The 22,512-nt window shown below is 41.3% G+C and overlaps 1 protein-coding gene across 3 annotated transcripts in view; it reads left to right on the top strand.

Annotated features, from left to right (window-relative positions):
• The window catches only part of ITGA6 (integrin subunit alpha 6), an 87,611-nt gene extending 67,198 nt beyond the window's left edge, over positions 1–20,413 (top strand). For 2 of the 3 annotated variants that reach the window (XM_006070259.4, XM_044933773.2), the window contains 6 exons: positions 1,090–1,263; positions 3,168–3,266; positions 3,364–3,474; positions 3,574–3,672; positions 13,402–13,527; positions 18,245–20,413. In XM_006070259.4, coding sequence (XP_006070321.1) covers positions 1,090–1,263; positions 3,168–3,266; positions 3,364–3,474; positions 3,574–3,672; positions 13,402–13,527; positions 18,245–18,406 — 771 coding nt within the window. In that variant the 3' untranslated portion in view covers positions 18,407–20,413. Of the gene's footprint in view, positions 1–1,089; positions 1,264–3,167; positions 3,267–3,363; positions 3,475–3,573; positions 3,673–13,401; positions 13,528–15,924; positions 16,055–18,244 lie in introns of all 3 variants that reach the window. The other variant, XM_006070260.4, reaches the window with a different exon arrangement.
• The last annotated feature ends 2,099 nt before the right edge of the window (positions 20,414–22,512 follow it).

The following is a 22,512-nucleotide window of genomic DNA, read 5'->3' as shown; positions in this document are numbered from 1 at the left end:
CAGAGTCTGTCTATAAAACAAAAATCTCAAAATGCTATTTGGCTTTAGAATGTGTGAATGATTTATTTCTTCCTCTGTTATAAGGTCATCTCTCTTATTGCTTATGGTTAATGTTCACTGACCTTTCCCAAGCACAGTTTTGTGATGGTGAATGTGGGTTTGACATATACCGGTAAGGAAGACTAATGATTGCTCTGACCCATTCCAAAGTAGGTAGTCACAGTGGCTCTTGAGTCCAGTCAAATGAACATAAGTGCATGGTACAGAGGTGACTCATAACTCAAACGCAGGTTCAGGTCTGTGTGGCTCAAATCATACTCCTGAAAGCATAGTGACTGTTGTTGAGGTGGAAGTCTGAAATAGCAAAAATGGGTCCACCCTTGACTCGAGGAGGATGAAGAGGTGGAATTCTCCTCTGAAAGCATCTCTTAGCTTGAGACAGAACTGTGACAGCTAGTGGGTGGTGGTGATTATGACACCTGTGCAGATGTGGCTGCAAAGAGCTCTGTGGGTTCTGGAGCAGTCTTGCACACAAACTCTTGATTTCTGTTGCATGGAGTTGCTCCCTGCCCCGTCCCCAGCTTGGAATCATGGGTTCATGGCTGCCAGAATGGCCCTCCTCTGGGCCTCTCAGTTGTTATCCCAAGCCCCCGCGCTGTGGTCAGGACAGAGGCAGCTTCATTTGCAGTACGTGGGGCTTCCCAGAAGCAGGTTATGACTGTACTCTCGCCACAGTGGCTTTGTCACCTGCCAGGCAGAGTGGTTACAGAGCGAGACAAGAACACACGCGACTTCTCCCTGGGCATTTTGAGAGCCTGGCAGATTCTGTTGCACACAAAAGTTGATCCTGGATTGAGGGAACAATTATTTCTCTTTGATCTTTTTTTCCCCCCTGTTTTTATTGACAAGAATCTTTAAACACAAATCTCTATTTTGAATGTCCTATCCAAAGTCCACTTTTGGAGCCTGTGCTTTTATTGTTGGATTATGCCAGATATTTTGGCTTTTTTTTCTTGGCAATAGGGACTGCTTAACTTAATTTTATGTTGAGAGAATTACACTGAGATAATACATATTATTTTCTAACAGGTAATTAACTTGGGCAAACCTCTTAAAAACCTCGGCACAGCAACCTTGAATATCCAGTGGCCAAAAGAAATTAGCAACGGCAAATGGTTGCTTTATTTGGTGAAAGTAGAATCAAAAGGATTGGAAAAAATAACTTGTGAGCCACAGGGTGAAATAAACTTCCTGAAACTAACGGTATGTTGATGCATCTGTCTCATGTCTCCATAGATGTTAATATAAGAGAAAGGGGAAATCATTGCTTGCCTTGGGAAACTGACATTCTGGCATGTTGAATTTTTTTTTCCTTTGGTGTCCTAGTTTCTGTTTTGTTGTGAGTGACCAAGTCAGGCTGAGGATTTCTGCTGATTAGGGACCACTGTGGCATATAAGTCAGGGTCATTTTGTGCATGTTGAAGCAAATGACATTTTCTAAAGTTTGAAGGCCCAGTGTGACATATAAGGACACGCCCTGGGGATGGGCCAGCCAATGTTAACTCCCAGTGGAATCAAGCATTACAGAACATACTGGCACCTTAGCAAGTGACCTTGAAGACTTTTCATTCCTTTTAAAATAGAAAATATTTATTGAGTACTTGTTATGTCTCAAGCACCATGCTAAGCATTTGGTTTGCATTTTCTCATTTCATTCTCTTGATCGTCTGATGAGGTATTTTTCTCATCCCCACCATTTCAGAGATGAGGACATTGAAAATCAGAGAGATTAACCTTCTCAGAGTCACTCAGCAGTTATGAGGGCAGTGCATTCGTGCACAGCCCTGCTTGTTTGCAAAGCCTGCACGGTTAACCTCTCTCTGTACTGCTCCACACTTAAGTAACTATCTGGTCTATCATTTTTGCTCCATTTTGATAAAGACTTGCTTTGTTATTGCAAGTTTGTTTCTTTTAAATTGTAAGGTGACTGGGTATGACCAGTGTTCATAGTTGGTGGTTTATATTCATCAACTTGGAGAAACAAGATGGTCCATTATTCCTAATCTTTAAGAGAAATGCAGTTTATTTATTTGCTTTTGGTTTTGCTGGGTCTTTGCTGCTGCTCGTGGCTTTCTTCTAGTTGTGGTGAGCGGCGGCTACTCTTCCTTGCGGTGCGTGGGCTTCTCTTTGCAGTGGCTTCTCTTACTGTGGAGCACAGGCACATGGGCTCCCTGGTTGCAGTTGGCAGGCTCTAGAGTGTGGGCTCCCTGGTTGCAGCTGGCAGGCTGGAGAGCGTGGGCTCCCTGGTTGCAGCTGGCAGGCTGGAGAGCGTGGGCTCCCTGGTTGCAGCTGGCAGGCTGGAGAGCGTGGGCTCCCTGGTTGCGGCTGGCAGGCTGGAGAGCGTGGGCTCCCTGGTTGCGGCTGGCAGGCTGGAGAGCGTGGGCTCCCTGGTTGCGGCTGGCAGGCTGGAGAGCGTGGGCTCCCTGGTTGCGGCTGGCAGGCTGGAGAGCGTGGGCTCCCTGGTTGCAGCTGGCAGGCTCGAGAGCGTGGGCTCAGTGGTTGTGGCAAATGCGCTTTAGTTGCTCTGAGGCATGTGAGATCTTCCCGGACCAGGGATTGAACCTGTGTCCCCTGCATTGGCAGGTGGATTCTTATCCATTGTACCACTGGGGAAGTCTGAAAAATGAAATTTTAAAGCATCTTCCTTGGCTTAGTTTTCAGTATTCTCCTTTGAATAAACCATGCTCGATCTTTTTCTACTTGCCCTTTTCCTCATTCCGTGTCACTCATTCAGGATGTGCTTACTTTTTACAGTTATGTTAGGTACCAGTCTGAGTGCTTAGGGGTAGAGGAATGAGATTGGTTCCTGATCTCAGGATGCTCACAGTTTGGTGAGGAGACAGCAGAACAAAGAAAGCCTTTGTCTCACTCTGAGTTTTAAGGTTGGAATGAAAGAAAATTACCTTGAAAAATAAAGTTGAAATGAGGTTGGTAATTAATACTTTGTGATCTTACACTTAAATTATTTACGCACCTTGGTGCTGGCAGAAAGGTGAGGATTATCAGTCGTGAATTTGGCACAATCTGGGAGGGTGTGCTTTGGAGATTTGTACAGTAATGCCAAAAATTACACTTGGTGGAAGTATTTCAGATGTAATTCTTTTCAGGAGGCTCACAACTCAAGAAGGAAACGAGAAATTGCTGAAAGACAGACAGATGATGGCAGAAAATTTTCTTTATTTTCTGAAAGAAAATATCAGACCCTTGTGAGTATTTTTCAAGAGCTGTGAGTTTTCCAGGGGGTGGCGGGAAGGCCTTCCCCAGACCGTTGTGCTGTACCTCCTGTTCTTCTTTTCTCCCCAGAACTGCAGCGTGAACGTGAACTGTGTGAACATCAAGTGCCCGCTGCGAGGGCTGGACAGCAAGGCCTCCGTGGTTCTGCGCTCGAGGTTATGGAACAGCACGTTTCTGGAGGTGTGACCCCTGCCGCAGGCTGTGTCTCCCAAGCCGTCTGCCACCTGCTAGACCATTTCTCTTTTCACTCATGCTTTCACTCACTTTGTCTCCAAACAGGAATACTCCAAGATGAACTACTTGGACATTCTCGTGCGGGCTTCCATTGATGTCATTGCCGCCACCGAGAATATCAAGCTGCCCAACGCAGGCACTCAGGTTAGGATTCCATGGGCTTCACTTAGTTGATCTCTCTCCTGCACCCCACGCCCATGGCCTGAGGACACGCTGTTCTGGACTCATGTCTCTCACGGCACTGATACTCCCTTTAAAGAGAAAGCAGATCATGTCTTAAGGTGGTACCCACCCCAAGTTGTATTTCAGTAGAATCATGGAAGAAAGACGTGACTCGGGTCATCTCATTCTGCTGTGGATGGGACAGACTTGAGAGCTGTTGGCTCAAGGAGAGGAGGGGTGCACCTCCTAAGTCTAAAGATCCCACATCTTGTACCGCCCTTCATGCCAATGCCAATGTTGGCGTACTCCTACTGATGGTAACCTCCCTGCGCTATGGGGGAGCTCTTGGCGTGTATGGCCAGTGGCAGTTATTAGAAACCATCTCTATATAGGGATTGAGACTTGAATCTTCTAAGATCAGTTCCTGATTATGCCCCCTGGAACAAGTCCCAACGTAAGTTCTCCTTCTCGGCCATGTAGCAGCCTTTGAAATAATTGAAGGAAACTGTTATACTTTCTTGAACGTATCTCTCTTACTGTCTTCAAAGCTGACCACCCAGCTCTTCAATTATCTGTCCTGCCCGATGCGGCTGCACAGGTTCTAGATCTCTTCTCTTCCTGGGCCAGCTCCAGGAAGGAGAGCTGACGTGTGGTCTGCCTAGTTCAGCTTAACTTTATTCAACAGCCTCCCAGCTTCTGTTAGTTCAGCCTAAAATGTGGTCTTTAAATGGTTGCTGAAGATGGTTTGCATTTCTGGCAGCTACTATTTTTCTGTTTGTGTTCTACTGAAACTTCCAGGTGTTTTCATCTGAATGTGCTGTCAAACTATATTTCCCACATCACACCCTTGAGCAGTTTTTTAAAATGTAAATACACGCCTTTAAGTGCATCCTCACATCTTGCGTGGTTTACTTTTGATCTGTTGTTTGGGCTTACAGCGTAATTTTGAGTCTTGATCATTTACTCTCTGATAACTTTCTTTCCTTGCAAGCTTTATCTTTTTAAAACCGAGAAGCATGGGTGTTTTCCTGCAGGTAATTAAGAAAACTGTTGACCAGGACTAGCAGCAGAAGCTTGTGTATAGTAAAGGGTTCCTAGTTGGGGGTGGGGGGTCTGGACCCACAGGGACTTGTATCAGGCCCTCAAAGTAAATGACTGCAGGTCACAGGTGGGAGTGTTTTGCAGAAGAGAGTGAATGGAGAAGAATGACTGTCCTAAAGCTGATCTACTGATGTACTTAAGGCAAATGTCTAGGCTTCAGGCCTTTGACCAGCTGAAATCCAGTGTGTTTCCCTGATGACCTTGGTTTCTGGAATATAGTGACCCTTAATTAAAATTTACCATCTCAACTAGAATACAAACATTTGTCTGGGCACGTGCTAAATTGGGCAGGATGCTGGGGCATGTGGTGTAAACCGGGACTATCCCATACTTAACCGGGATGTACCCTCACCTTGACCTTATGTTGTCTTTGCAGGTTACTCCTACCTTTCTACATCTTTTTAAAAAGTTTAAATTAATTTTTAGGGGGCACTGAGTCTTCCTTGTGCGCAGGCATGTTGTGGCATGTGGGCTCAGTTGCCCCTTGGCATGTGGGATCTTAGTTCCCCAACCAGGGATTGAACCCATATCCTGTGCTTTGGAAAGCAAATTCTTAACCACTGGACCACCAGGGAAGTTCCTCTACCTTTACTAATAAGGCATCATAAGGACTGTCAAACCACACCGTTCCTGAGAATCCTTTCTCTGCCTCTCTGACTAAAGGCAGTTGCTATAACTTTATGTAGCTTTAATCAGCAATCCTGAGATTCACTGAGCTTCAAAGAGAAGAAAACTTTAGAGGGAAGAAACTAATATTAATAAAGCACTAATTAAATGTCTACCATCTACTAGATGCTTTACCCATATACTATCATTTAAACTGCAGGAGAATGCCAAGGTAGACATTGTACCCACTTTACAAAAAAGGAAGCAGGCATAGACAGGGGATGTCATTTGGGGTCCTGGATTGAAATCTATACCATTCTGGCTTCTGGGCCCCTATTCTTTGACTCTGTAGTACTTGCTCCCCATGAAGTCCCCAAATCTCAAGTTCAGATGAGAAAACGTGAGTCCAGGGAAGGTTGTCTGTCCCTCAGGGTCACAGGACCAGCATGTGGGGTAGAGGTAAGACCAGACCTTGCGCTCATGACTTCTCATCAACTGCTCTTGTTTTCTTGAAGATGATGGAACTGAAGGCCATGGTGTCTAGACAATGAGGTTCTCTTGGGCATTTCATGTTCTCAGGGCTTTGAGAGCCCATGCCTACTAATGGGAATTGGAATCTTTGCTATACTACTGTATAGCAAAGTATATACTATATACTAATACTATACTATTAAATAAATCATACTTGATTTATTTAATAATTGGTAGATTTGAAAATGGATTAGTCTCATATCTGGAACCCATTTCTTTTTAAAACAGAGACTTTTTAATCTCTAGTCTTCTGTTACCTTTTCTATTAACTGATTTCTGAGATATAATAGCTCATCTGTCATATCTACATGTTTCTTTAGAATTTTAAGGTGCAGTTTGGGGGGGTGGTCTAAAGATTTCAAGCTTAATTCAAGTGTCAAAATGCCTTCATTTTTTATTCCCTCACTTACTAAGGGTTTCAATTTCATTTTTAGCTTGATTCTCTGTCTTTTCCAGTGTCTAGATTATTTTTCTTTGGACATGAAGCAAAGGAGGTTGAATAATTCAGCCTTGTCTTTTGGTCTTAATGTTGATATGTTTTCCCATTGCTTTTACTCTAATCCTGACCTTAAAAAGATAAAAAAATCTTTGTTTCCTTATAACTCAACCAATTTTAAGAGTTTTGTGTTCAATTCTTTTTAAAATATTTATTTTTTTAATTGAAGGATAATTGCTTTACATAATTGTGTTGGTTTCTGCCAAACATGAACATGAATCAGTCATAGGTATACATATGTTCTCTCCCTCTTGAACCTCCCTCCCACCTGTGTTCATTTCTTAATAAAACACATTTAAGATATTGTTATAAGAAAAGTCAGGGAGAGCTGGTCACCCAACTGAACCAGATAAGATGGTTACTAAAATTTTAGCAGCAATTAAATTGATCCAGTTAAAAAGCCAGTTAACCATGGCACTGCAGAAGTGCCAGAGAAGCCTTCCTCACAAAAGTGCTAGAGAAGCAAAATTGAATAAGATAGTGTCAATTGTTAAGAATTTCATGGTCTAGGAGCCAGTGAGTGGGGCTCGCCACGTGGTGCAGTGGTAAAGAATCCACCTGCCAGTGTAGGAGACACAAGAGATTCAGGTTCAACCCCTGGGTCAGGAAGATCCCCTGGAGTCGGAAACGGCAACCCACTCCAGTATTCTTGCCTGGAAAATTCCATGGACAGAGAAGTCTGTGGGCCACAGTCCATGGGGTCCCAAAGAGTCAGACATGACTGAATGAACACAGAAGAGAGTGAACCAGGAGAGATTTGTTGAATTCAGTCAAGGAAGGAGGAAGTTTCTTACTGGTTGTACTTACATATCCCCACTTCATTCCTTCCCAAAGAAAGGCAATGCCAAAGAATGTTCAAACTACTGCACAATTGCACTCATCTCACACACTAGTAAAGTAATGCTCAAAATTCTCCAAGCCAGGCTTCAGCAATATGAACTTCTAGATGTTCAAGCTGGTTTTAGAAAAGGCAGAGGAACCAGAGATCAAATTGCCAGCATCTGCTGGATCATGGAAAAAGCAGGAGTTCCAGAAAAACATCTATTTCTGCTTTATTGACTGTGCCAAAGCCTTTGACTGTGTGGATCACAATAAACTGTGGAAAATTCTGAAAGAGATGGAAATACCAGACCACCTGACCTGCCTCTTGAGAAATTTGTATGCAGGTCAGGAAGCAAGAGTTAGAACTGGACATGGAACAACAGACTGGTTCCAAATAGGAAAAGGAGTACGTCAAGGCTGTATATTGTCACCCTGCTTATTTAACTTCTATGCAGAGTACATCATGAGAAACGCTGGACTGGAGGAAGCACAATCTGGAATCAAGATTGCCGGGAGAAATATCAATAATTTCAGATATGCAGATGACACCACCCTTATGGCAGAAAGTGAAGAGGAGCTTAAAAGCCTCTTGATGAAAGTGAAAGAGGAAAGTGAAAAAGTTGGCTTAAAGCTCAGCATTCAGAAAACAAAGATCATGGCATCCGGTCCCATCACTTCATGGGAAATAGATGGGGAAACAGTGGGAACAGTGGCTGACTTTATTTTTGGGGGCTCCAAAATCACTGCAGATGGTGATTGCAGCCATGAAATGAAAAGACGCTTACTCCTTGGAAGGAAAGTTATGACCAACCTAGACAGCATATTAAAAAGCAGAGACATTACTTTGTCAACAAAGGTCCGTCTAGTCAAGGGTATGGTTTTTCCAGTGGTCATGTATGGATGTGAGAGTTGGAATATAAAGAAAGCTGAGCGCCAAAAAATTGATGCTTTTGAACTGTGGTGTTGTAGAAGACTCTTGGACTGCAAGGAGATCCAATCAGTCCATCCTAAAGGAGATCAGTCCTGGGTGTTCATTGGAAGGACTGATGTTGAAGCTGAAACTCCGATACTTTGGCCACCTGACGTGAAGAGCTGACTCATTTGAAAAGACCCTGATGCTGGGAAAGATTGAGGGCAGGAGGAGAAGGGGATGACAGAGGATGAGATGGTTGGATGGCATCACCGACTCAATGGACATGGGTTTTGGTAGATTCCGGGAGTTGGTGATGGACAGGGAGGCCTGGCATGCAGCAGTTCATGGGGTCACAAAGAGTCAGACACGACTGAGCAACTAAACTGAACTTCATTCCTAAGGAATAGGAAGAGAGTGGGTAAACTTCCCGCCTGCTAAAGATGAGAAAGAGTGTGATAAGTGGAAGTAGGCATGTTATTCTTCAGGGTGGAGGAGATTTTCATTTTTTGGTTCTAAATTCAGAGAAGGACTTGAGATGTGGATTCCTCTATAAGATGAATTTCTTATATGAAGAACACTCACTAAGGGGATGGTTTCCTTAATAATTTTGTAAAAGATAACAAAAATCCCTTCATTGGGTGAATATCTTATACTAAAGTTCAATGAGAGTGGAGTATATTACATTAAAGAGTGATTTAGGGAAACAGCTTTGGCTGGGGGCAAGCTCATGTGGTCCCAGCACTCCTCACTGGTGATGCAATTTAATGCATTAGCAGAATTAAACCCTTTTCCTCTGATGGACACATGATGGATGAGGTTCACATGCACAGGTCATCCCTGTGGAAATGCCTAGATTTTAATGCAAGCAAAACAATTTTTTTGTTTGTTTGTTTTTGAAGTTGGAGTAGTTTCTACTCGCCTGAACCTGTCATTGTTCATCAGTAATAGTTGCTGTGACGAGATGAGACAAGGTGTCCAGAGCTCTGGGAATCTCAGCTCATAGTTTGTCTACCCGCTCCTGATTCTAAGGCCAGCTCCACTCCCCTCCTCCTGTTCTCAGTCCCAGCTGGAGAATGACTATCATGCGTGCACACGCACACACCACACAGAGTTGACAGTTTAAGGCAACAAACAATAAAATCTTGCTGACCGGGCTCTCTTGCCTTCCTGCGGTGTGGCCTTACACACGAACACACTGAGTTTGCAGAGCACATCTGAACCTTAAATGTGTGGCCCAGAGCCTAGCATTCGTCCTCAGTCTGATGCACAGTGACTTGTTTTAGTAGGCTCCAAGATCTGATTTGAATGGTAGCCAGACCTGGGGCTTCGAGCTCTCAGCTGAGTTCCTGCTTACACTGCACCCGACCCCTAACCCCACAAAATAAAAAACTACCTTGTTCAGCCCTCATGGCTGTCGGATTGCAGCAGTTTTGGGGTGTGCTTTCCCTCTAGGAGCATCCATTTGAAAGGCTGGTACCGCGGTGACAGGGCGGATCCCTCTGTCTGTGGACCAGTGTCCACTCTCCACTTCACAAGGCTTCATCAGGGCTTATTGTTGAGAATGGCCCTTCCAAGTCATCACCTTGCCCCAGGGATACTGTGTGGCTTGCCTGTGCTACATACTAGGGAAGCAGAGTTAAATGAGATAAAGCATGTGTGTGTGCATGCTGCTAAGTCGTGCCCGACTTTGTGCAACCCCATGGACTGTAGCCCGCCGGGCTCCTCTGTCCTTGGAATTCTCCAGGCAAGAACATTGGAGTGGGAGCTGTTCCCTTCTACAGGGGATCTTCTGGACCCAGGGATTGAACCTGCATCTTTTGTGTTTCCTGTACTGGCAGGTGGATTCTTTACCACTGTGCACCTTGGAAGCCAAGATAAAGCACAGGCTGGTTGAATTAATACTTTTTAGTTTAGGATTGTCTGATTTAGCACTCATATCAACTATATTATTTCTTTACTGGTCTCTCACCATTCTTTCTCCCCTACTTCATGGGTACCTCTCTGCTTCAACCAGTAATCTCAAGAAAGAGTTGATTTAGCTTAAAGCTAGGACACCTGTGGAGGTGATGGTATTCCAGTTGAACTATTTCAAATCCTGAAAGATGATGCTGTGAAAGTGCTGCACTCAATATGTCAGCAAATGTGGAAAACTCAGCAGTGGCCACAGGACTGGAAAAGGTCAGTTTTCATTCCAATCCCAAAGAAAGGCAATGCCAAAGAATGCTCAAACTACCGCACAATTGCACTCATCTCACATGCTAGTAAAGTAATGCTCAGAATTCTCCAGGCCAGGCTTCAGCAATATGTGAACCGTGAACTTCCTGATGTTCAAGCTGGTTTTAGAAAAGGCAGAGGAACCAGAGATCAAATTGCCAACATCCGCTGGATCATCAAAAAAGCAAGAGTTCCAGAAAAACATCTATTTCTGCTTTATTGACTATGTCAAAGCCTTTGACTGTGTGGATCACAATAAACGGTGGAAAATTCTGAAAGAGATGGGAATACCAGACTACCTGACCTGCCTCTTGAGAAATCTGTATGCAGGTCAGGAAGCAAGACTTAGAACTGGACATGGAACAACAGACTGGTTCCAAATAGGAAAAGGAGTACGTCAAGGCTGTATATTGTCACCCTGCTTATTTAACTTCTATGCAGAGTACATCATGAGAAACGCTGGACTGGAAGAAACACAATCTGGAATCAAGATTGCCAGGAGAAATATCAATAACCCCAGATATGCAGATGACACCACCCTTATGGCAGAAAGTGAAGAGGAGCTCAAAAGCCTCTTGATGGAAGTGAAAGTGGAGAGTGAAAAAGTTGGCTTAAAGCTCAACATTCAGAAAACGAAGATCATGGCATCCGGTCCCACCACTTCATGGGAAATAGATGGGGAAACAGTGGAAACAGTGTCAGACTTTATTTTTTTGGGCTCCAAAATCACTGCAGATGGTGACTGCAGCCATGAAATGAAAAGACGCTTACTCCTTGGAAGGAAAGTTATGACCAACCTAGATAGCATATTCAAAAGCAGAGACATTACTTTGCCAACAAAGGTCCATCTAGTCAAGGCTATGGTTTTTCCTGTGGTCATGTATGGATGTGAGAGTTGGACTGTGAAGAAGGCTGAGCGCCGAAGAATTGATGCTTTTGAACTGTGGTGTTGGAGAAGACTCGTGAGAGTCCCTTGGACTGCAAGGAGATCCAACCAGTCCATTCTAAAGGAGATCAGCCCTGGGATTTCTGAGGGAATGATGCTGAAGCTGAAACTCCAGTACTTTGGCCACCTCATGTGAAGAGTTGACTCATTGGAAAAGACTCTGATGCTGGGAGGGATTGGGGGCAGGAGGAGAAGGGGACGACAGAGGATGAGATGGCTGGATGGCATCACTGACTCGATGGACGTGGGTCTGGGTGAACTCTGGGAGTTGGTGATGGACAGGGAGGCCTGGCGTGCTGCGATTCATGGGGTCACAAAGAGTCGGACACGACTGAGTGACTGAACTGAGGACACCTGTTGGGGAAAGGGGAGGCAAGAGGAAGTGAGTCAGGAGGCCCTCCCCTGGGCTGAGAGCTTAAGTGAAACTTCATTGAGACCATAACAGGAAACATAGTAGCTGATAAAGGTGTTTATGCGGTTAGAGTTTAGAAAACTCTTAATGTGAATTCTGTTCCTGTTAAAGATGTTTAAAGAAAAGCAGTTCCTGCTTTTAAGTATATTCTGTAAGAGCAGGTTGAAAACTTGTTTTCTAGTATAGATAGAAGTACTTTAAGAGTTTTTTTTTTTTTTTTTTTTAAGTGTTCTAGTATAGTAGTATTGGATCACAGTGTAGACATGGAAGCATTTTAGGCAGCATCCAGAATTCAACACTAATGTAGAATACTTAACTAGAAACACTTCTCAGGAGTTAAATTGTTCTCTCTTAAGTTTTCTTTACCCTTCACTTTATATTCTTTAAATTAAAAAATAGCAGAAACCTCAAACTGATAGATGACTAATCAGTATAGTTGACAAAATCATATTTGTAGCTTTCACCAGGTCTTTTATAAGCTTTGAAGATTTGTTGCCTGGAAAAAACCTTCTGGCATCACAGAAATCCGCTTGAATTCTAAGCTCACATAACCAAATTGTTGCAAATTACCATAAGCAACTTTTTAGATTTCTGAATAAACACATCTATTCAATTGGTATTTGCCAGCTATCAAGTGTTTAGAGCTTAAACTTCTCATCAGCTGCCTCTTAAAGCTGTAAGCTGCCTCTGAATGAATCCAGAGTCTCGTTTGTCTGTACACATTGTCGTAGTAAATGACTGCAAGCCATTTCAGGAAATTTTATTCTTTACAAGCGTCTTTAGTTTGCTATCCTGTTGCTGAACTCAGGTTTGGCTTCTCGTAACCCAAGAATCCAATACTGAGAGATAAATGTTAGGTAAAAGAAAAGAAAGCTTTATTGAGGAAGCTAGCAATCCTGGGGAGAAGGTAAACTCATGTCCCAAAGAACCAACTCCCCAGGTTTTGTTCTGAAATTACTTAGGGAAGAGAGGAAGGGGCTATGTGCTGGGGAAGAGGTAATCTGTTTTCAAAGATGACCATCACAATCCTGTGGTTCCAAGTAACTGTCAGGTTTGAACCATAAAGCTTTGGTCTGCTGAGAGGGCCCCACTGGGTCCTGCTTGCTTTTAACCTTAAGGGAAAATTAGAATGGTATCAGTAATGCAGCTCCATTCCTCTTTTATATTTCATAACATCTTTAAAATATGAGTGAGGAATGTAGGCTAATTGTGCATAAATGGACCGTTTTGTTGCCATTGTTGAATGCTTGATTAAGAGAGGGTGGTTGGTCTCAAAAAGATACCAGGTTACATTAATGTAGATATAACAAGATTGGTTGTATCCCTCTGGGTAATTGTTGAAACTTGCTGTTGATTAACTGATGGTTCATTATACAATTTTCTCTACTTTTATTGATTATAAAAATTTATAAAAGATAAGTTAGCACAGAAGCAATTATTTCATCAAAACATATTTCAGCATTTTCCAGGTTCTGGCAAAAGAGCTCCAAGAAATGCCTCTTGAAGCAATATTCCATTACTAAAGGAAAGGAACTCACACCAAAAAGACATGTCATCCATCTGTAGGCTGCATTGACCAAGTGTATCTAGAAGCAGAATTAGTGATACAAACTCAGGGTTTGATTCTCACCCGAGTTTGTAATGGTATTGCTTTCCTTTATGCCCCATAGGTTCGCGTGACTGTGTTTCCCTCAAAGACTGTAGCTCAGCATTCAGGAGTACCTTGGTGGATCATCCTCGTGGCCATTCTTGCTGGGATTTTGATGCTTGGTCTATTAGTATTTTTACTGTGGAAGGTAAGTCATATCTGGGACTTGAGTTTTGTGATATAAACGTTATTTCAGGTTTTCTTTTTAAAGTAAATTAACACTGATAGTACATACATGTTTCATTGCTTCTTTTTCCCAACATTTTATTCTATGAAATTTTTCCAAAATACAGCAAACTAAAGAATTATATAATGAAGATCTGAATACCTATCTAATATTTTGTAAAGGAATACTATTTATATAAGAGGTTTCTTAAGTGTGTAAATTCAGTGTTTTCACATATAATATAGCATGTTTGGCAGATAATAATTTTTAAAATTTTACCACTATGACCGTTTCTTTATTGCCAATCAAATTCTGAATCTAAGCCAAATTGGTTATCACCCTAATCAGAATCTGTATTCTTATTAATTTCAACTTTTGTAAAGAAATGTTCATGGCAGCAATGGGGGCTTGTTACCGTTGCAGCTAGATTAGGAAATAGGAAAGCATGAAATCAGTGAATCTCAAAGTGGTCACCATAGCCTATGTCAAGCATAAGGAAGATCTGTGTTTAATATGATGTACTTCATTATAGTCTGGTCCTGTAAATATAATGTAGTATCTTCCCTCTGCTTTCTACCAGTAAATAGTCGACATTACAAAAAATGTATGAGATGTCACGTACTTTTCTTGGCAAAAATTATCACCTATAGATCTTGGGTTATTCTCAGGTGGTAATGGAGATTCACAGACTTTTATCAACAATCCCAAAAAACTCAAAGTTTGTAATGACTTATTTGCAACTCAACTTGACATGATGTGAAGAGAGGATATTTATAGTCTCTATCCTTTACGCAGTTCTAAAACATTAGGATAATTACCGTGACATTATGTATGCAGTGTATTACTTTTCTAAAAGGCCAGAAATTTGGGGTTTCCAAACATGTCTGGTCTAGAGGCAAAGGATGATGAAACTCAACTACTAGTCCCTAGGATCAAACTATCCTTATCTTTTCTTTGGATCCAAGTATAATGGACAAGGACTTAAGATATTCTCACTTTCAAATATTGGGCATCTCTTTTTGCTTTATTTTTCCAAGTAACTTCCTTTTGCCAAGATAATTTTGAGATAGTTTTTGGGCATCCTCCATTCGTGTGATTGAAGTTTGGTATCTGCTCATGCCAAGACCCATCCTCCCAGGGGAAGTCAGCCAGCCCTACCTGATGTTTACTTCAGACAGTAGGTTTATCCGAGTGCAGCCAGCTGATATAGGAGATGCTCTGGAAATTATTTGGATATCAAAAGCTGAATGTGAGGTTTGATATTTGAGGATGGCCTTCTATTGCTCTCCAGAAGAGGTCCTATAAGGACAGTCTTTTCCTATACCTCTATACTCATTTAGAGTGACCTAATCTGAGGAGCACAGATTACTATCACTTAAACATTACGTGGTGGCTCAGAATTTGGGAAAGTGATAGTAATCATTATTTCATGATGGTATGTTCAAATTTATATTGTGATTTACCCCACAAAGGCCTCAAGTAGATGGCACTTATCCCTTCAAATTCACTGAAAAGGACAAGAATATATTCAGTGTTTCTTTATTTGGATTTGTGCTAAGTCTTAGAGAATTAATTCTTACACTTTGAATCAGTAATCTACAGATGTCAATCTTTCATAGTTAGACTCCATATCCCCTGCAAGAAGAAAGTGTGTGCTGAGTTGTGTCCAACTTTTTGCAGCCCCATGGACTATGGCCCATCAGGCTCCCCTTTCTGTGAAATTTCCCAGGCAAGAATGCTAGAGTGGATTACCATTTTATCCTCCAGGGGATATTCCTGACCCAGGGATCGAACCCCTGTCTCCTGCATTGGCAGGCAGATTCTTTACCACTGAGCTACCTGGGAAGCCCTGCAAGAAGAAACTACCCAAAACTATGATCAGATGTGTAAATATTTTTCCTTTTAGAATGATTTTGGCCCTTAGGATTTGCTACAAATAGAAAAATCAATTTGCTAGTGTCATCCATATAAATATTTGACCAGAGACCCATGGTAATTGACGTCACTGGGGCTTCCCAGGTGGTGCCATGGTAAAGAATCTGCCTGCCAAGCAGATCCCTGGGTCAGGAAGAGTCCCTGGAGAAGGAAATGGCAATCCAGTCCAGTGTTCTCGCCTGGAAAATTCCATGGACCGAGAAGCCTGGTGGGCTATAGTCCATGCAGTCTTTATAAAGAATCAGACAGGACTTAGCAACTGAGTACACAGCACACTGGATGTCACTGTCATACGGTATGGGGTCTGTTCCCTTTTGGTTGATCCATGTGGTCTCTTTGTAAGCAAGCTGTAAGTAGGAAACAGGTTAAACTTTGAGATTTTTCTTTTGTTTAGCTTTTATACACAGAACTGTAACACTGACTAAATACCTTGCTTCCTTGTAGTGTGGTTTCTTCAAGAGAAATAAGAAAGATCACTATGATGCCACATATCACAAGGCTGAGATCCATGCTCAGCCATCTGATAAAGAGAGGCTTACTTCTGATGCGTAGTATTGATCTACTTCTGTAATTGGTAATTGATCAATGTTTTTTAATTGCTAGCTGTGGACCCCGCTATGGTTGTGGTGGCTAACTTTAAAAGCAACAGCTTGCTGTGTGTGTCCCATTAACAGACGTTTTCCAAATGTCCACACTGGCTTGCCTTGCTTGAATTTATTTCATTTATTTCACTTGAAAGCTTAGGTTTTTTTTTTTTTCTTAAGTGCACAAAGAATCTTTCGTTGCAGGTGAGTTACTTTTTGTTGTTGTTAATAGACATCACCCACAGCAATGAAGAAAACTGCAATCTACGTACACGTAGGAGGTGTTAGACCTCTACAGTAGACCAGTTTCCCACGTGGTGTTAATCTAGTATGTAGCTTACCACTTGGAATTTCAAAGATGCATAAGAAATCATCCCAGATTTCTTGTCCATTTTGGAATTTCCCACAGAAGCTTGTGTTGACTGCCTGATTAACCTGTTGCATGTTGGAAACAGTGTGTTTCTCTTGAAGAGAAGGCTTTCTCACTGTCATCTTTTTGATTTTCGTGCTATAAAATGATGGGGCAAGGCTTCGGAATGCTTTTATTGTTGCTCAGAAATTGTTTTATGCTGGCTAAGCATGCAACTTCTTTCCCTGCATATCTACTACAAGTCAAAGACCATTACAACAAACTTCACTACTGGCGTGACAGACATTATGGTCAACTTCAGAAGATGATTCTTTGCCAACATGGCATTCAGTTTACAAAAGTTTAATATAAAAATGCTGTGGACAGTTTATTCAAAATGTTGTAATGGAGTTTGATCTTGTTCCATGTTCCTAGAAATTTTTTTCAGCCCTGGGTCTCAGCTGATTTTAAGTTCATGTTTGGCTTCTCTTATTTGTAACTCCATGGAAACAGGAATTGGCAGCAATTCCTTTTTCCATTTCTGTGGGCACCAGAGGGTAGAATTACCCCTGTAATCCCTTTCCATGGCCCTGTCATGATGAATCCCAGCATTTCCATTTCAGGTTATGTATCACCCCGATTTCTTCTTTGTTTAAATGGGGCAATAGTCACACTATGTGACAGATAGGTATTTTGGCTTTTTTGCAGAAAATAGAAAAGACCTTAGAACAAAAATTCTTGTCCCATTTTCCTCACCGATTTAGTGATAAATTTGTGATAAATAGTGATAAATTTGTACATAATTTTATTTTGCCCTGTGCCATTTTTATAGCTTAACATCATTCAAAACAAATGTTCTGTGCCTATTGATGTCACATAGTAAACACATTAATCAACTATTCTAAGTATCTTCCTCATCCATCTTTTATCTGCATTTAAAAATTAAAGACATATTTTTTAAAAATACATATATATTCATTAAAAAAATTCAATCTGACTTAAGAATTTCCAGGTATGTTCCCAATAAAAACCTACTTTGGATCAGATTGAATATGTTTTTAGAGATTAATAAAATATATATTCATTAATAATCTAAGTGTAAGTGCTGTATTTTTGCCAAAAAGAAAAGAAATTAGAGGATGCTCTGAAATTCAATCTAGTGATAGTTTCTCAAATTCTTTGTGGTACAGGAATGATTTTATTGCAGGACACAGTCACTGCATGATTTATTAATGAAACAGCTTAGTTTGGAAGCTTCATTTGGAAATCCAGGCAGTATAAATTACATCTTAGCTATTAAGAAAGATGTACTGGAGCCTCGAAGGAGAGGAGATTAAATCACCCATTTCAAGTAGTAATTTGTAAAATATTTGTGACCTGATTTCCATTTTGTTAGTGGAAGAGGGGCATGGAATAATCTTTGGTTTATGACCTTGAAAAAAAGTTGTTCTTGAAATTAACATGATGTTCTAGTAATCTGAAAGTTAGATCTTTTACATATAGTATGGTGATTATAAAAAAATGGAAGCACTGTTTCATAAACTCTTCAACTCTTAGAGGTAACTAACATTGCTATAATAGGACGGAAAGACAAGATGGGAAAAGGGACTTTTCTTCCAGTTTTACAGCTGTTCTCTTCTGTTTATCCTCACCGGCTATTACTATTTTTGACCTATTAGTTCCTTCTTAAAAGAAAACCATGTCTTTTATTCTTTGTCCTAGTCCAAATTTAGGCATAGCTGAACAGAAAGCTTAGATATTACCATCTAGTGGACTTGCCCTTCTTGGAATTACTTAATTTGTGTGTGTTTCTTTCTCCCCCCGTCTCCAGTGTGGATTCTTTAAACGCTCTAGGTACGATGATAGCGTTCCCCGATACCACGCTGTAAGGATCCGGAAAGAAGAGCGAGAGATCCCAGATGAAAAATACAATGATAACCCTGAAAAAAAACAGTGGATCACAAAGTGGAATGAAAATGAAAGCTACTCCTAGGGAGGCCAGAAAAGCTTCACAGTATCCAAACTACTTTATTTTTTCCCCAACCCAGACACTCAGATGGATTGAAAAACCTGTTCAATATCTGAATACTGATTTCAGACAGACTGCACAACAGTACGGGCCTACAGTTTTAACTGTGGACATTGTTACGTAGCCCAAGGCTCCTGTTTTGCACAGCCAAATTGTTGGAATGGATTTTTCTTTAACTGCCTTAATTTAACGTTCCGGGTCGCCTTTGTTTTTGACTTACTTGTGCTGGGGAAGGGCCTGCCCGGTTACTCTTACGCGACATCCTTCCAAAGGTGTAGCTGGAAGAAGGCACCATGACCCCTGCGCCAGAGTGACCGTCCCAGCCTTGGCACCACCTCTGCCAGCGTTCTTCTCAAAGGATGGGAGAACATGCCAGTTAACTGTCCTGCATCACAACCCTATGCCATCAGGGTAACTGTGTTCAAACTAAAGTGCTCCCATAAATTAAATGTGCAATAGAAGGTAATGTTGCCATCCTGCCATCTTTTTCCATTTCCTAGATGTGTGAATACCTGCTCATGCCAAATACACACGGGTTTCATTTCCCTTTCACTAAAACACACAGGCATAACAGATTTGAATGCTAGTTATACTTATTTGTATATGGTATTTATTTTTCTTTTTTACAAACCATTTTGTTATTGACTAACAGGCCAAAGATTCTCCAGTTTGCCCTTCAGGTTGGATTAAGCAATCAGAATCAGAACATAAGAGGTCACTGGTTGGACCTCAATTACTGACTGCCTAAAGAACATAGTAAGTCTTTATAAATATAGCAGAGAGTTGTTATACTTTACAGATAAAGTATAAGTTTAAGTTATTAACTGCCTTCATGACAGCACTCATCCTCTCCCTCCAAACCCAAAACATTTAAGAAATAGAATTTAACTGTGAGATGTTTAATTCTTAAACACAGAAGATATTTTTTAGTTTAGAGCCCTGTGTGATATTTCTGATTTTCCTGCTGTAACCATCAGGAACTCTTGGAAATAATGGGATTGTTTGTTGGACTTTAGTGCAGTTTAGTCACTGCTGAAAATATTGTATATTCAGGACTTGAAAGAAACGGTGAGTGCTGATGGTGGACCCAAACCGATCCAGTGTAAGACTACTGAATACCTGATACCCAAAGTCTGAACGTCGTGGCTTTGAAGTTTTAAAATATTATTGGAATCATTTAATCAATGAGTCCGTGCTCTGTTTTTTACTTTGTTTCCTCCCCTGTCTGTATCCCCCAAAATACTTTAACTACTCTGAAAAGAACTTTAAATTGTTTAACTTTAAAGATGAAGGGGAGGGAGGAGGAAGTTATTATTATATACATTCAATAGAGATTGAATAGCTGGAAAGCTAAATTTTAAAAAATTACTGTACTTCAAAATGTTAAGTTACGGGGGCACAGCAACAAACAGGTGCTAATTTGTTTGGCTGTGGGTATAAGTAGCGTCTCAAAGGCTTTTAAAAGAACAAAATACAGCTATATGTGACATTGATGCTTTTGCGTTTTTTTTTTTTTTTTTTTTCCAGAAATCTTATGCCCTTAAGATATTAGTTGTGCTTTGGAATTTTCAAAACAAAAATAGTTTTACAAATGATATTTTGTTTACAGAAATTTCTCTAAAATAGGTCATAACAATGTTTAAAATCTCAGTTTCTTGCTTAGATAACTTGGAACCCAGTGCACTGGCTTATAGGTTGCTGAGAAGCTGATATTTTGAAAGTGTTTATAGACCTTTGTTATAAAAATGAATGTCCTAAAAAGGGGGGCGGGGCGCAAGGGTGGTTCACCAACAAAAGAAACACGAATGTAGTGGTGTTTATAGTTGTTAAAAACGTCATCTCAAGTCAAGTCACTGGTCTGTTTGCATTTGATACATTTTTATACTAACTAGCATTGTAAAATTATTTCATGATTAGAAGATACCTGTGGATATTTGTATAAAAGTGTGAAATAAAAATTTTTTTATGAAAGTGTTTGTGGCTTAGAAACAGCATTGTACATGTGAAATTATAAATAACCTGACTTGCCTTTCTTTTTATTGCATTAAGCTGAACTATAAAGGTTTTGGTGTTTTTATTTATGGGACACTAAGAATAATCTCAGATCAGCCAAAGATATTAATGCTCCACAGAATGCAATGTAAATGTGATTTTTTTCCTCTCTTGGCTTTACTGTTTGTTGAGAATATTTTCAAAAGAAAATGATCTGAAAGGTGGTTTGTTCAAGATACCTGCAAATTGGGAGTTGTGTGTAAGCACTGATTGATCTGCTTCAAAGGCTTATTATGCCTCTGAAGGATAGGGTGTCAGCTAGCAATGACACATGGCTCAAAGGAAAAAGTTCTTATGGCTAAGTTGCTTTCTTCTTAGAACACACTTTCACTGACAGCAGTCCAGCTGTGACCTGCCTCATCATACTGATCACCAGGCACTGACTAGGCAGAATTGACAGGTCAGAACATATTTTCTTCATCAGTGGATTTCATTTAAATTTAAGCAGCTTTTTGAAACTTCTCTAGCCGGATTGTCACAATTGAATAAATGGAAGGCATGTATATAGTGTGCAGACAATATAGCATGCCCTGGCCTGAATAAATTTTCCATCATAAAATGTCCAGTCTATTAGGGAATAGTTTTCCATTGTACTTGGTATTACACGTTATGTCTTAGCCTTGTTGCTTCTTTGAAGGTCAGACCGGTGATGTTAACCATCTAAAGAAATGAGTGATAGGTACTTTTTAGACAGGCCAGTGGCTGGGACTCGATTAACCACAGTCCCATGGGTATACCCAGTGTAAGTCACTGCAGTGATGTGTAGTCAGTGGTTAGGAGCATCAGTAACTGGTTTCGCTAGGGCTGTGGCATAAATGCCCTTGGCAGAGGTCATGGTAGTGCTTCATGGGACTCCTGGGACTCTGCTTCTCTTCCTCACAAAAAACAGAGATGCCTCAGAGTGTGATAGCGTATTCATACAGGGGACCCTTGGACCTGTCTGTGAACACTGACACGTAATTGTTGGTTGCAGATTACTTGCTACAACCTCGCAGCATATCATGCAGAGTTATGGCTTATGTCATGCCCCTGTGGTTGAGAATATTCTAGAATGTGGGGTAGATGTTGGTGGGAAATGCCTTACATTGTCTGGACCAGGAAAGTAAGGATAAGCTCGAGCCTTCTACCCTGGATGAAAACATCTTAGTAAGAAACTTAGCCCTAGTACAATGAGGACATTGTGGGAAAACAGGCTGGGACTGATGGGCTATTGTGTTTTAAAGGAGAAAAATGGTAAAATGTTGTAGGTGACTGGCTTCCACATAAATACATTTCCAGGGCTAAGAAAACAGGAACGTGGAAGGGTTATTTGATGAGCTTGAAGCCGAAGTAAATGATTAAAGGCAGTTCCTCGAGCTCAAAGGATGAGTGGTCTGTCCTTTGGACTTCTGTGGTCCAACCTCTTACACTGAGCCTCAAGGAGAGAAAATGAACTTCAGGATGATTTCAAGAGTGGCTACTGCAGTGAAGCCAGGGGGCATCTGTTCCACCACTTGTTCTGATTGTGGTCAAGTGGCAAGTAACTTTTCTTTCTCTTAAAAATAGGTTTTGCCTTCTCTGGCCCAGCTCTCTGAGAGAGCTGTGAGCCAGTGGCTGAGGCCAGGTCTGCAGAAGTGTTACCAACAGACCCATTTAGGAGGGAAATGTTACAAAGGGATTCCTGGTTAAATCCTTGACAGGTAAGTGAACTCGAAAACAAGTCAGGGCGAGAAAATGGGTCTAACACAGTTCAAAGTGGACCACAAAGGGAAAAGCTAACCGGGTGATGGCTGATGACTACACTGGAGTGAAGGAGAAATGTGACTTTCATAGTAGTCAGCTAAGCTTAAATGCCCTGACCCTGGAGCATCTCTTTGTCAGGCTGCTTGTGCTGGGGTCATGGAAGTGGGCAGAGACATATCCATGTTAGCAGGGGTCAGGTAAAACTTCTCAGACGCTATTGACACACTGTCCTTCCAGAACATCCCCAAGAAATCTCAAACTCTAGGAAGAGAGTATGCTGCTTTCCCTATCTCAAA

The sequence above is a fragment of the Bubalus bubalis genome, chromosome 2, assembly GCF_019923935.1.
Source record: "Bubalus bubalis isolate 160015118507 breed Murrah chromosome 2, NDDB_SH_1, whole genome shotgun sequence".
Lineage (NCBI taxonomy): Eukaryota > Metazoa > Chordata > Mammalia > Artiodactyla > Bovidae > Bubalus > Bubalus bubalis.
Note: the sequence above shows the minus strand (reverse complement) of the source record. Positions and strands in the feature narration are given on the sequence as shown.